The 11,638-nt window shown below is 46.9% G+C and overlaps 1 protein-coding gene across 1 annotated transcript; it reads left to right on the top strand.

Moving 5' to 3' along the window:
* Positions 1–1,484: 1,484 nt before the first annotated feature.
* KCNE4 (potassium voltage-gated channel subfamily E regulatory subunit 4) lies at positions 1,485–8,425 on the top strand. The gene is made up of 3 exons (XM_076005977.1): positions 1,485–1,729; positions 5,143–5,371; positions 5,897–8,425. Exon 3 carries the CDS (start codon positions 5,920–5,922, stop codon positions 6,427–6,429), a length of 510 nt encoding a protein of 169 aa, XP_075862092.1. The 5' UTR covers positions 1,485–1,729; positions 5,143–5,371; positions 5,897–5,919; the 3' UTR covers positions 6,430–8,425.
* The last annotated feature ends 3,213 nt before the right edge of the window (positions 8,426–11,638 follow it).

The following is an 11,638-nucleotide window of genomic DNA, read 5'->3' on the forward strand; positions in this document are numbered from 1 at the left end:
AATTATGCACCCGGTCAGTCCTGAACTCTCACTCGCTCGCCCCGGCCTCACGGCTTTCTCTGTAGTTGGTACTTAGGTCCTCGAGGCCAGGAGCTAGCTATCTTCTGCCTCCTTGGTCTCCTGTCCTCATGCCTCCCAGGTGGTGACATCTGGCCCGGTCGGCCTCTCCAGCTCTGTCTTCTACCCAGCACCCCTTGCGGCCCCGGCAGATGCCCCCAGACTTTTTAGTTCCTCATTCTGGCCATCCCTCCGCCCTCCCTACTTTCTTCCTCCAGAGGGTCTTTCTGCACATCACCACTGCCCTCAACTCTTACCTTCTTGTCTCCTCTGGCTAACTCCTACTCAATCTTCAGGTCCCAACTCAAGAATCGCTTCCTCAAGGGAGCCCTCCCTGATTTTCTCTAAGGAGTTCAAATCCCTCTAGTATTGACTTTCCAAGCACTATTTTGCCTTTCTTTTGTAATATTAGTCACTCTTGCAACTTTACACATAGAATTTTTGGATTCTTAGGTCTGTCTCCCCAACCAACTATAAGGTCCATGGAGGCAGAGGCAATGTTTCCCTTCACTGTCTTTCCTTTCCTTCCTCTCCTTTCTCTTCTCAGCTCTGGGCTCTAGGCCGGCTCCACAGGTACCAGCTGTGTGAGCTGGGGCGGGCTGCTCAGACCAGTCGGTGCCTCAGTTTCCTTACCTGTAAAGTGGGCATCATATGGAGCTTATCTCATGGATTTTTTTTTAATGAGAATGAAATAAGATAAAATTTGTAAAGGTCTTAGAGAAGTTCCTGAGAGACATCAGGTACTGATTGTGCCAGTATTTGTTAAACAAATATCAGGTGAAAAATGTTTAAACAAAGGTTAATACCACATTTACTCTTGAGTTTCAGGAGTTCTGATTCTTTCATCCTAACCTCCTTTGGATGATGTCTAAGCAGGACCTGCTCATAGCCACATCCCTGAGATACAGCTGTGCTATAGGGAGGGGCTGGGGGCCCTATTAGCCACCTAGCAGATACTCGGCCCTGTTTTATTCCTAGTGCCAGGAATGATAAAAAGTATGTGTCCAGGGAGGGTGACTCAGCCTGAGAAGAGATGACCTACCACTCCAGTTCCCAGACACAACTTTTCAGAAAGAGCTTCTGGGAAAAGCAAAACCAGAGGTGGGTACTGAGGGTTTCATGTTGCAATACTCTGCTAGGCCCACAGCCTGGTCTGCTCAGGAGGGGGACAGCCTGATGGATTATGGGACATTTCTGGAGATCTTGAGACCATTAGTGGTCCTACCCTTGACATGCCTGAGGGTGGCTAAAGCTGACACGCAGACAAACGATGCAACCAGGCCAGTCACGTAGCGGGGGCGAGGCTGCACCGGGTCAGATTTCTGGACTCCAGGCTTGGGTTTCATCTGATGAGATTCGCGGCTGTGCTATTATCCCAGCACAGACTTTGTTTAGTCACAGAAGCTGTTAACATAATTTCAGAGATGTGTGGCCAGAGACTCCTGGGTCATCTGGTAAAAATGACGTCACCAGGAAATGAAAGTACTCAAAGCTCTGGAGAAAGTGTGTGTCAGGATCAAGCAGAGAAAAAAAAAAAGAAAAAGAAAACACATCAAAACAAGACCAGAAGGCAGCTGTACATAAGAGCAAAGAGAAACTGTTGTACTGTGGATAACATGAATACAGAGGAAGAGTATTACTGCTCCACTGACAACTTCCAGAACATGCTGAGGTTGGTGTACCCTCTGATACTTAAAATAGCATGAATTCAGAAGAAATCATTTGTAATTGCATGCTTGTATTTATGTTTGAGTATCCGGCTATTTAAGAATTCATATATAGGGTGAGATTGGCAAAAAAAAAAAAATCATTTGTTGTCCAAATTGGCAAACATAAAAAAGACTGACATAATCTATGCAGAAAATTGACTATTGTCAACACTGTTGGTGGGAGAACATATTGGTGCTTTCTTTTTGTAGTAATCAGCTATTCTTACAGAAAGTTCAGAAAACCACTTACAGCACAAAAGGTTAGGTAGTTTCTTACTAAAACATTAATTTTATTTTTTTCCTGAAGACAGTAGTATATGCTGAAGTTCCTGCTTTCCTTTTTTCTCTTAATCTTCAGATGTCAATAAAGGGTACCAGAGGATGAGAAAAAAAAAGAATTCACATATATATATATATATACATATACATATATATTTATATTTAAAAGCTTTAGGAAGACTCAGATAAAGTGGGTAAAATACCCATCTTTCACTCTACCCTTTCTCAGTTCCTTTCTCAGATCCATTCAGTGAGACAAAGGGTAGTGCAAAGAGAAAGGGCTTTGGGGTTACACAGACCTGGAGTCAAGTCCCAACTCTAAGACTAATGGCATGATCTTGAGTGACTTGCTTAGCCTTTCCAACCTTCAGTTTCCTTATCTACGAAACGATTATAACAGCACTTACCTCACTGGATTGGTGTGTGACTAGTACTCAGTCGACGACTCTGTCTCCTAAAACTGTGGGTGAGAGTAGATATAATCATTATAGTAACTCTTATGTGTTCCCATCCTCTCCCAACAGACTGTACATCCTAGCTGCTCTCCCGTCCCCGTCATTATTGATGCCATCATTCACTGCCATCATTCTCAAATACTGTCATGCGTGAGGGCGTGGGAGATTGAGCTCTGTGTTATGAAGTTACAAGCCCCACATCTTAAGTGACAAGAGGGGCAAAGGGCAGTGACAAAAATTCTGGAGCACACATGCGGACCAGGAAGCAACCCGAAGCCCTTGGTAGCAGCGGGCCACTCTCAACAGTGACAACAAAAAGCATAAGCTGGGCACGCCCATTCTGCCAGATGCCTTGCTGAGTGCTTTCCTGGCCCCAGTTTATTTAACCCCAGCAGATACACCGGTGCAGGCAGGCAGTGGGGATCGAAGGCAGCAGTGACTCTGAGCCGGCACCCAGCAGAATTTCACCTGGGCTGTTTCCTCCCTGCTTCTTACAAAGAATTTTGTTCTCTCTACGTGTCTGACTTGCTGCTATGTCCTTTGGACTTCATTCTAGATCTGTCTCTGCATCCCTGTCTTTTCTTGCTTTCATTGCCTTGGGGACTTCTGGTTCAGATTTGGGGATTTGTTTGAAACTCCAGCCTCTGCCTGGCTTCCTGGCACCAGGCTTTGTACTTCCTGCTCCTTGAATCTGGAAACCCCTTTCCCCACGTCCTCTCTGCCTTTTCAAAGCTCCCAGTTTGCTGTGCTTGACAATCCCCAGGGGGTTGCTAATCTCATGTGTCCTAAGGGACATAACCAACAATACTGAGTCAACAATCTCACAGGCCTGCCTCGTCCTAGTGTTCCAGACACACCGTGGTAGGCTGGCATGCAGATGGAAGTCTTCCAGTGCTCTGGATGGATACAGGTTGAAAAGCCCAAGTTTATCATAGCCAAGGTGGCTGAGGAGCTTTTTAAGTATTGACGCAACTGTGCGGGTGTCTCTATTGGTGCCAGCAAAGTTCCATCCTGAGGATGATATTGTTGCCGGAATGGTCGGCACTTGATCCGTCAGTGCTAGTGGGGTACTTATGGTGCCATATCATAAATTTCTTGATCCCAGACCATGAGGTCAATGGGCCAGTGGGAAAAACATCAGCATGTGTGCATCTTCTGACCTTTCCTGTGGGTGTCCTGTTAGAGTTAGGGTCTCGGGTGCTGATCCAGGTGGGTTCTTGTAGCAGCAGCGAAAGTTCCAGTGCCTGCGCTGTGTCTGCTCCAAACCAGTCAGAGGGATGCCCATGCTTCCATCTGACAACACTAGAACCAGGAGGGCGTTTCCTGTGGAGTTGGCCCACGGGACAGTCTGGCCTCCGGTCGCAGGCCACAGACAACCAGAGGCCGAGAATCCCTCCCCTTTCCTGTCACTCAGAATGGAAGCCTCTCAGAATAAGCAGCCCAGGGAACAGAGGGGCAGACATCAAAGTCTCCGATTTCCCTTCCAGGTTTGATCACAGCAGCTGTTTTAACACAGGGATTCCCTAGGTTTTAAAAACTTGAACTGCGCACGGTGGCTCGCCGGAAGAGCGCTGCCCCTCACCTGACCTGCCCGGGACAGCAAAGAGAAGAGGGAATGGTCTCTGGCTGGCGCTTCAGAGGAGAAGCTGTGTGTGGTAGGATGGAGCGAAACCCGCCGGTAGTGTCTTTCACTGTGACACGTTTCCACTTCCTGCAGGCCACTGACGAGAATGTGGAAGATTTTTCAAATAATTATTGTAAAAAATAGGTTTGTGACCCTGAGGTGAAAGACACTTAGAATCTCTCTATGCTTTTTTTTTTTTTTTTGAGACAAAGTCTCGCTTTGTTGCCCAGGCTAGAGTGAGTGCCGTGGCGCCAGCCTCGCTCACAGCAACCTCAAACTCCTGGGCTCAAGCAATCCTCCTGCCTCAGCCTCCCAAGTAGCTGGGACTACAGGCATGTGTCACCATGCCCAGCTCATTTTTTCTATATATATTAGTTGGGCAATTAATTTCTTTCTATTTATAGTAGAGACGGGGTCTCGCTCTTGCTCAGGCTGGTTTCGAACTCCTGACCTCGAGCGATCCGCCTGCCTCGGCCTCCCAGAGTGCTAGGATTACAGGCATGAGCCACCGCGCCAGCCTCTCCCTGTGCTTTTAAAGGGCTAACCTGCATCTGCCAGCCTTAAATCTTAGAATGGTTAAGCAGAAGGGGACTCAAAAGGCCACATGGTTCATCTAATTCTACCTGCTAGAGTCCCGCATGCACCACAGTTTTATGAATCAGGGATGTGAGGTGCACAAAGGTGAAGGAAGGCTCCATCACATTTGCATAGTTAGCAGAAGAACTGCAATTTAAGCCCTAGCTCCTTGACTGTGGAGCCTGTACTTGCTTCCAGCTGTCTTCCCTCCAGATTATGGGATTCCACTGCCTCTGAAAACCTGTCAACCACATAATGGTCACTCCCCAAGACGGGGATGAAACATGCATTCATTTTCAATGAGTGGACTTTGGAGGAACGGTTCCAGAGTGGCATATTCCCTTCTCCTCTTTCTGTTCATTTTCGAGTGCACCTGAGAACTCTGGCTCAGCTCTGGGGCACGAGGAGCAGCTCTCACTTCTTAGTCTTTTTCTTTTCACAGCTGCAAAGTTTAGTGAGTTGAACTGCAGCGCTCGAGTTCACTGCTCACTCTGCCACGACCGACCTCTGTTGTAAATTTTCCTCCCGGAACACGTGACGATGCATTTCTAGACTATATATCCCGGCTGCAGCAGCGGAGTTGTCAGAGCGCAGAGCCGGACGCAGGAGAAGGACTCTCTTGGACTTGACCACTTAGGAATTCAGGACTCGGGACAAATTGTCAGCCTTTGGTAAGTTACTTTGCTTCAAAAAGAACATTCGGAAGAGGGAAATTTCTAACGGTTAATACATGAGGTTTTCCTTTCTCTCCTTTTTGTTTCTTTTCTTTGTTCTAAGGAAACTGCTTTGAATTAAAAATCCTTTTCTTTTAGAAGCAAAATGTAGACTTTGCTCCGTCAGTTAAAATGTGTCTTCTAATTTTTATTATTTATTTTCTCCATGCTCTCCTGTGTTATATTAAATTTTTAAAAAATTGTCAAAGTAATGCATGCTCAATTTATGAAATGCAAATAGGACAGATATGTATACACTAAAAAATGAAAGTCCTTCTTACTTTCCCGCCCTGTTCCCCCCACCCCATGCACTCCAAGCCCTGGTAGCTCACCTCCCTTAGCTGTTTGGTGAGACGTCTTAGGCTATTTCTTCCATGCATTTTTTTAAGCTTTTTTGTTATTGCAATCCCACAAACCTGGTGCCGCCCTGCTCCCTGTAGGGTGGACCTGTGGGGCAGCCCTAACCTGCGGCTTTCTCCCCAGACCCTGCAGCGGGCAGCGCTTCGATGCTGAAGATGGAGCCGCTGAACAGCACGCACCCGGGCACCGCCGCCTCCAGCAGCCCCCTGGAGTCCCTCGCGCCCGGCGGCGGCAGCCACGGCAACGAGTACTTCTACGTTCTGGTCGTCATGTCCTTCTACGGCATTTTCTTGATCGGAATCATGCTGGGCTACATGAAATCCAAGAGGCGGGAGAAGAAGTCCAGCCTCCTGCTGTTGTACAAAGACGAGGAGCGGCTGTGGGGCGAGGCCATGAAGCCGCTGCCCGTGGCGTCGGGCCTGAGGGCGGTGCAGGTGCCCATGATGCTCAACATGCTGCAGGAGAGTGTGGCGCCCGCGCTGTCCTGCACCCTCTGCTCCATGGAAGGCGACAGCGTCAGCTCCGAGTCCTCCTCCCCCGACATGCACCTCCCCATCCAAGAGGAGGGGGCGGACGATGAGCTGGAGGAGACCTCGGAGACCCCCCTCAACGAAAGCAGCGAAGGGTCCTCGGAGAACATCCATCAGAATTCCTAGCACCCCCCGGGGCGTCCGGAGGTGGCTCTGACAGCCAGCACCCTTAGAGAGAGGGAAGACAGTTTTCAAGTGTCTGCTTTCACTTTTGCAGTGCAGCTGCCACTTTGAAGAGACCCTCGGCAAGCCCCCGAGTCGGGCTGGGGAGGGGACAAGGCTCACCTGAGCCAGCAGCAGCGAGGAGGCCACGACGTGCAGCGGTTTGGACCCGCCCCTGAAAAAGCCCCGAAGACCAGAGCAGTGTGTACACTGACGCTGGGGCCAGGGTGCTGGGGTTCCTGTTTGGAATTTGGCCGGATGATGTGCTTGTCACACATTTTCTCACTGGACGCCCTGGGTGACTCCAGGCAGCACCTGCCCGTTCCCAGGGCTGCCACATGCCGAGGGCACGCTGAGGGGCTAGTTTTGATTTGCTAATTTGCCTAGAGCTTTGTTCTTCCAGATCTGATTGGTTGTAAGTATCTCTACTGTGTACCTGTGGCATTACTTCACAGCTGGTTACAAGCTTCTTTGGGATTAGAGGGGGATATTTGATGGAGTATTTTTGATGGGAGAAAGCTGGAGACCTGAACCAGCCCATTTGCACACTGTAAGAAAAAAAAAAAGCAGCTTTTAAACCAACTGTTAACATTGGCTGGGGTTATAGAGATGATCTGCTATTTCAACCTTTTGTCTAACCTGTGACTTTGAACTCTCTGGCCTGTGACCGTGCAGCATGGTGCGCTGGCATGATGTTCTTTTGATCGGAAGGGTTTCCCCAGAATCTAACCTGCACTCTGAATAGCGGTGCCGGGCGACTCTTCCTGATCTTTCCAGAAGGAGTAGTGGTGGGGTTGAACAAGGCCAAGCCGCTAGCTCTGCTGCTGCTGCTGCCTTTCCCAGCCTAGTTTTCTGAGCTAGGAGAGGACACAATGTGGTATTTCGTCACGTAGCTGAGACCTAGAAGGGCATACTCAGGCGGAGATTGCACAAAGCTGGCGTCCAAGTTCTGTGCTTCCTGAGCCCGAGCCCTGACACTCATTTGCTGTGTGGTCCTGGGCGTGTGACCAGGGGCTCCCTGCCTTCATGAGACGCCCTACCATCTCCATCCCCAGGGGGCTGGGAGGATGTCCTTAGATTTCAGGACTCCGATAAATCCTGCGTAGCCTGGTGTGAGGAAGCTTGGACCAAATACTCCCCCATTGGCCAGTGGGCCTGAAAAAGGATCTGCTGATTTATTTAAAGGAGCAGCTGGAGAGTCAGAACCCATGTGACTGGGGGACGCAGGGGGACCACCAACCAACCCCTGCTGTCGCTTTCCCAGGATTGAGTCAAAAAGCTCAATGCCCTCCGTTTGCATCTGCGAAATTCTCTGGTTGGTGGGATGTTAACATTCCCGGCTGAGGGAAAGAGATGCCTAAAAGAAAACACTCCGGAATGCTTGCCAACGTCTCCATGTATTCCTGTGGTCAACAGCTTTGCAGTAGATCCCTTAGGCCCTTAAAGACAAGGAAATGAAAGGTCAACTTTAATTCTATTAAATTTTTTTTGTTTTTTTTTTTTATAGAAAAACATACTCTGTTTGCATGGATTGGAGACACAGCAGTAACTACTGTTCCCATGGAAGGGTTAACAGTGTAGGGGCTGGTTTATCAGTCTGCGTTGACACAGAGCTAGGGGAAATTTATGTTTGGGGGAAAAAGAGCCCTCCGTTCACTTTAAAATTCAGAGTGTGGATTTACTCCAAAGGGGGCTGTTTAAGTTGAAAGAAGCCAAGTTAAATTTGGCCCCTTGCCTGGAATCACTTGAATTCTGAAACTTCACTGCGACGGACATGTGCCTTGTCACATTTTCCATTGCTTAACTCTGAAGTTTGGTGCAAGTCTCTCTGCACCTATTAAAAAATGATGTATATACTTCCTTCTTGTTCTATTGAGTTGTATAGAATTGTCTTTTCGTATTTAACGGTTTGTAATTTTCACAACATTTTTTAATTTAAATAAATAAACACATTTTCCCTGGGAAATCATGAGTTCTTTCTTTGAGTCTTGCATATAATTTTCTTCATTTTTAAGACATTATAGACACTTTCCCCAAGCCGTCTCTGGATTTTGCTCACTTTCCAAGGCAGACTCTTCTGAAGGCATATCTTATTTTTGCCTGGACCGTGGGGAAAGTGAGGCTTGGCTCTGACATTCTTTTATATGCTTCGCAATGAATGGGACACAAGCTGTAGACAGTCTTATATCCACTTCTCTTTTTTAACGTGGTGGCCGTGGAGCCTTTGGACTTGAACGTGAAATGACATGGCAACTGCTGCTAAGATGTTCTTCCAAATCTGGTTGCGAGAAATTGTTTGATTTGCATGTTGGCTTGGCAAATATTGTCCACAGGTTGGCCCCAGCAGCACCGTGTTTTATATACAGCAACATGAACCTATGCACACGATGAAGCAAAAAGTGCATGAGTTGGGGTTGACTCTCCTTCGTCTCCTAGTCTCCTCCTGACAGTCTCCTCCCCCTTGGTCTGGCTGCGTCTCTTGCCCACAGGCTGAGGCATGGCCAGCCTGCTGCTGCCTCTCCTTGTACGATTTCACATACATGGTCAGAGGTGCTTAAGGAAAAGTTCCCAAAACCCATAACACATTTATTTTTTTTTAATCCAACAGATGGTAGGAAGTCTCCTTACTTTTACGTTTCTGTATTCTGTGAGCTTGGCTTTTCTGTTTCAAGTAAATGTTTCCATTAGGTTCACAAATAACTACCTACCTATCTAACTATTTACCTGGAAATGGTATAGGGGAGCCTGGATCCTCCTCAAGTAATATCAAGCATGCCAATCCACCAGTTGGTACTTGGACCATTTAAGATGAAAAGATTACTATTATTATTTTATTTTATTCCAGAATTTTACATGAGAACATATGTTTGAGAAGAATATTTTAAAAGATGAAAAAGCTTTTTGAGTTTTCCCAGCTTAATGTCATTCCTGGTAAGGAAATAGTTAAGAAAAAATATAATTTTTTTTTTTTTTTTACCATGGGCGGAAGGAGAGGGAATTCTAAACTCTAATTGTCCTAAAAATATGCAGAGTACACTTTGTCGTTTTAATGGAATATTTGTTTTCTTTAAAGAAAAAAAAAAAAAAGAACTTCTAAGCAGAACGTAAGGCCCCAGGGGTTTCGTCTGTGTGGATTTACTCATGCATGTGAAAAACTGAGAAGGAAATTTGGCCCGGTGCACCTAAGATATTAGAAACATATTTTCAAAGCACTTAAATGTTAGGGATGAGGTAAGTCTCCTCCTGCCTGCTGCATGCTGTTCTAATTACACCTTTGTACGTCAGAGTCAGGCAGGGATGTTACAGAGAACGAGATTCCTTTCACGGACAGAATCATGGGATCAAAACTACTGGGAAAGGCTGAAGCCAGGCCAAGGACTGAGTGCTTCTGGCTCATGATTCCGGCTGGAAAGTGGACCCCATGGTGCCTTTCAGAGCTGCGATTGGAGGGTTTTGTGGCCAGACGTGCACTTCCAGGGCTCCGCTGCAGAAGGGTCATTTATCATCCTGTAAAATGCTGCTCTGACCCTAGACTTTGTGGAACAGACAGAACATTGAGCTTCAAATATAATTGAAACTCCAGGTTTAGACAGAGCATACGTTCGCTTCATACCCTTATGAAGGTCTGGGAACCATGCTGAAGAAAATCGCGGGGCATATCATGCATCATGGGGCTAACAAGTCTAGGGCTGGGGGGACACATGGCAGCTGCTGGCCAAATGGTGTTCGGGCTGCAGTTGGGATGCAGGGCAGGGAGGCAGGGAGGCTGGTAGAGGCTCAGCCTTGTTGTGTCTGACTTTACAGCCTAACTCTGCTACCGTGTGGCCCCCCTGTGTCTCTGGGGAATCTATCCAACCTCTCTGACCTCTCTCTTTCAACATGAGGACAACACGCTGGCCTTTCTCTTTGGGGAGCTATTCATGAAAGGAATGGCGAAATGCCCCGAGAAACACTGAGCGGCGTGTGAAGCTAAAGGAAAAGCAGATTCAGGCTTCTCCTTTAAAAAATGTGTCCTGGGCATGCATCTACAAATAAAGTCATCGAGACATCCTCTTCTGTGGATGGTTTCCTCAGGAGACTGCAGTGTTCAGAAAAAGGACACAATTTTGCCAAAGGAGAAGGGTCAGAAGAGAGAAAAACCACTGTTAAATTCTGCCTTCCCTCATTTCTGAAATGTTTCCTTTCACACAGGAAGGAACAGTTTGGGATTTGAGCCGTTACCATGGAGATAACCAGCCAAGGTCACTTGACTGGAGGAGCCTACGGCCCACTGGCAGTGGATCATGAAGGCAAAGTTATGGAGTTGGAGTTTGGTCCTCGGCTCAGGGGACAAGCTTTGAGCCTCTACTCATGGGCCAGGGAAGGGGTTCTTTTGTCCTGCCCAGTCCCACCCTCTCTTCTTGCATCTTCCCTTGCACCCCTTGCAGTCCCATCCTAGCACTTCCTTGCCTCGTTCAATATAGAGCTGAGGTCTTATTCTGACATTCCTAGGAATTTGTTTTCTTACCTGCATTCTCTTGCTAAGAAACACGATGGAAGCATTCTTCCCATCAATAACTATACTCCTCTCTTGTCCTTAATGGTTTTCCATCTCCTCTTTTCTCTTTATCCAACTTCTCTCCCTCTCTTCCTCTCTCTCTATTACAAAAATAGTAGTAACCACAAAGCATAATACTTACTCAGCACTGATTACATGCCATGCGCATACTTCTAATCTGTACAGCCCTGTGCTTTGAGATTCTACCCTGTTCTAAGCACTTCTTTAGGTGCTGGGAAAAATGTAACACCTGCCGACCCTTCAAAGAGGTCATAGCCTCCATATAGATGAATTCCAATAAAATTAAGTCTGTTACTTTTATAACATTAGTTGAGTATTTCTGTGTGCAGAGCCCTTCAGCTCTACAAAGGATGTAAGAATACATGGCTTGTGTCTTTGAACAGCTTGAGGACACCGTGGTGTGATTAAATGGTCAAACTATATTGTTTATCTAATATTTGCATTGCTCTGTGACAGGCACTTTCCCTTTGATTATCTCATTTACTTTCCTAAGGAAACTCTGAGGTAGGTCTATCTCTAATACTGTTAATCCACAGAAGGAATTGAAGGCTCAAAGAAGTTAGTTGCTGGCCAATGTAATGAAGGATTCAAACGCAGGTCCTCTGATATGAAATC

Source organism: Microcebus murinus, chromosome 8, assembly GCF_040939455.1.
Source record: "Microcebus murinus isolate Inina chromosome 8, M.murinus_Inina_mat1.0, whole genome shotgun sequence".
Taxonomy (NCBI): Eukaryota; Metazoa; Chordata; class Mammalia; order Primates; family Cheirogaleidae; genus Microcebus; species Microcebus murinus.

What these genes read in the sequence shown, in the direction of transcription:
- KCNE4 (XM_076005977.1), top strand. Translation starts at nt 5,920, where the DNA reads ATGCTGAAGATGGAGCCGCTGAACAGCACGCACCCGGGCACCGCCGCC.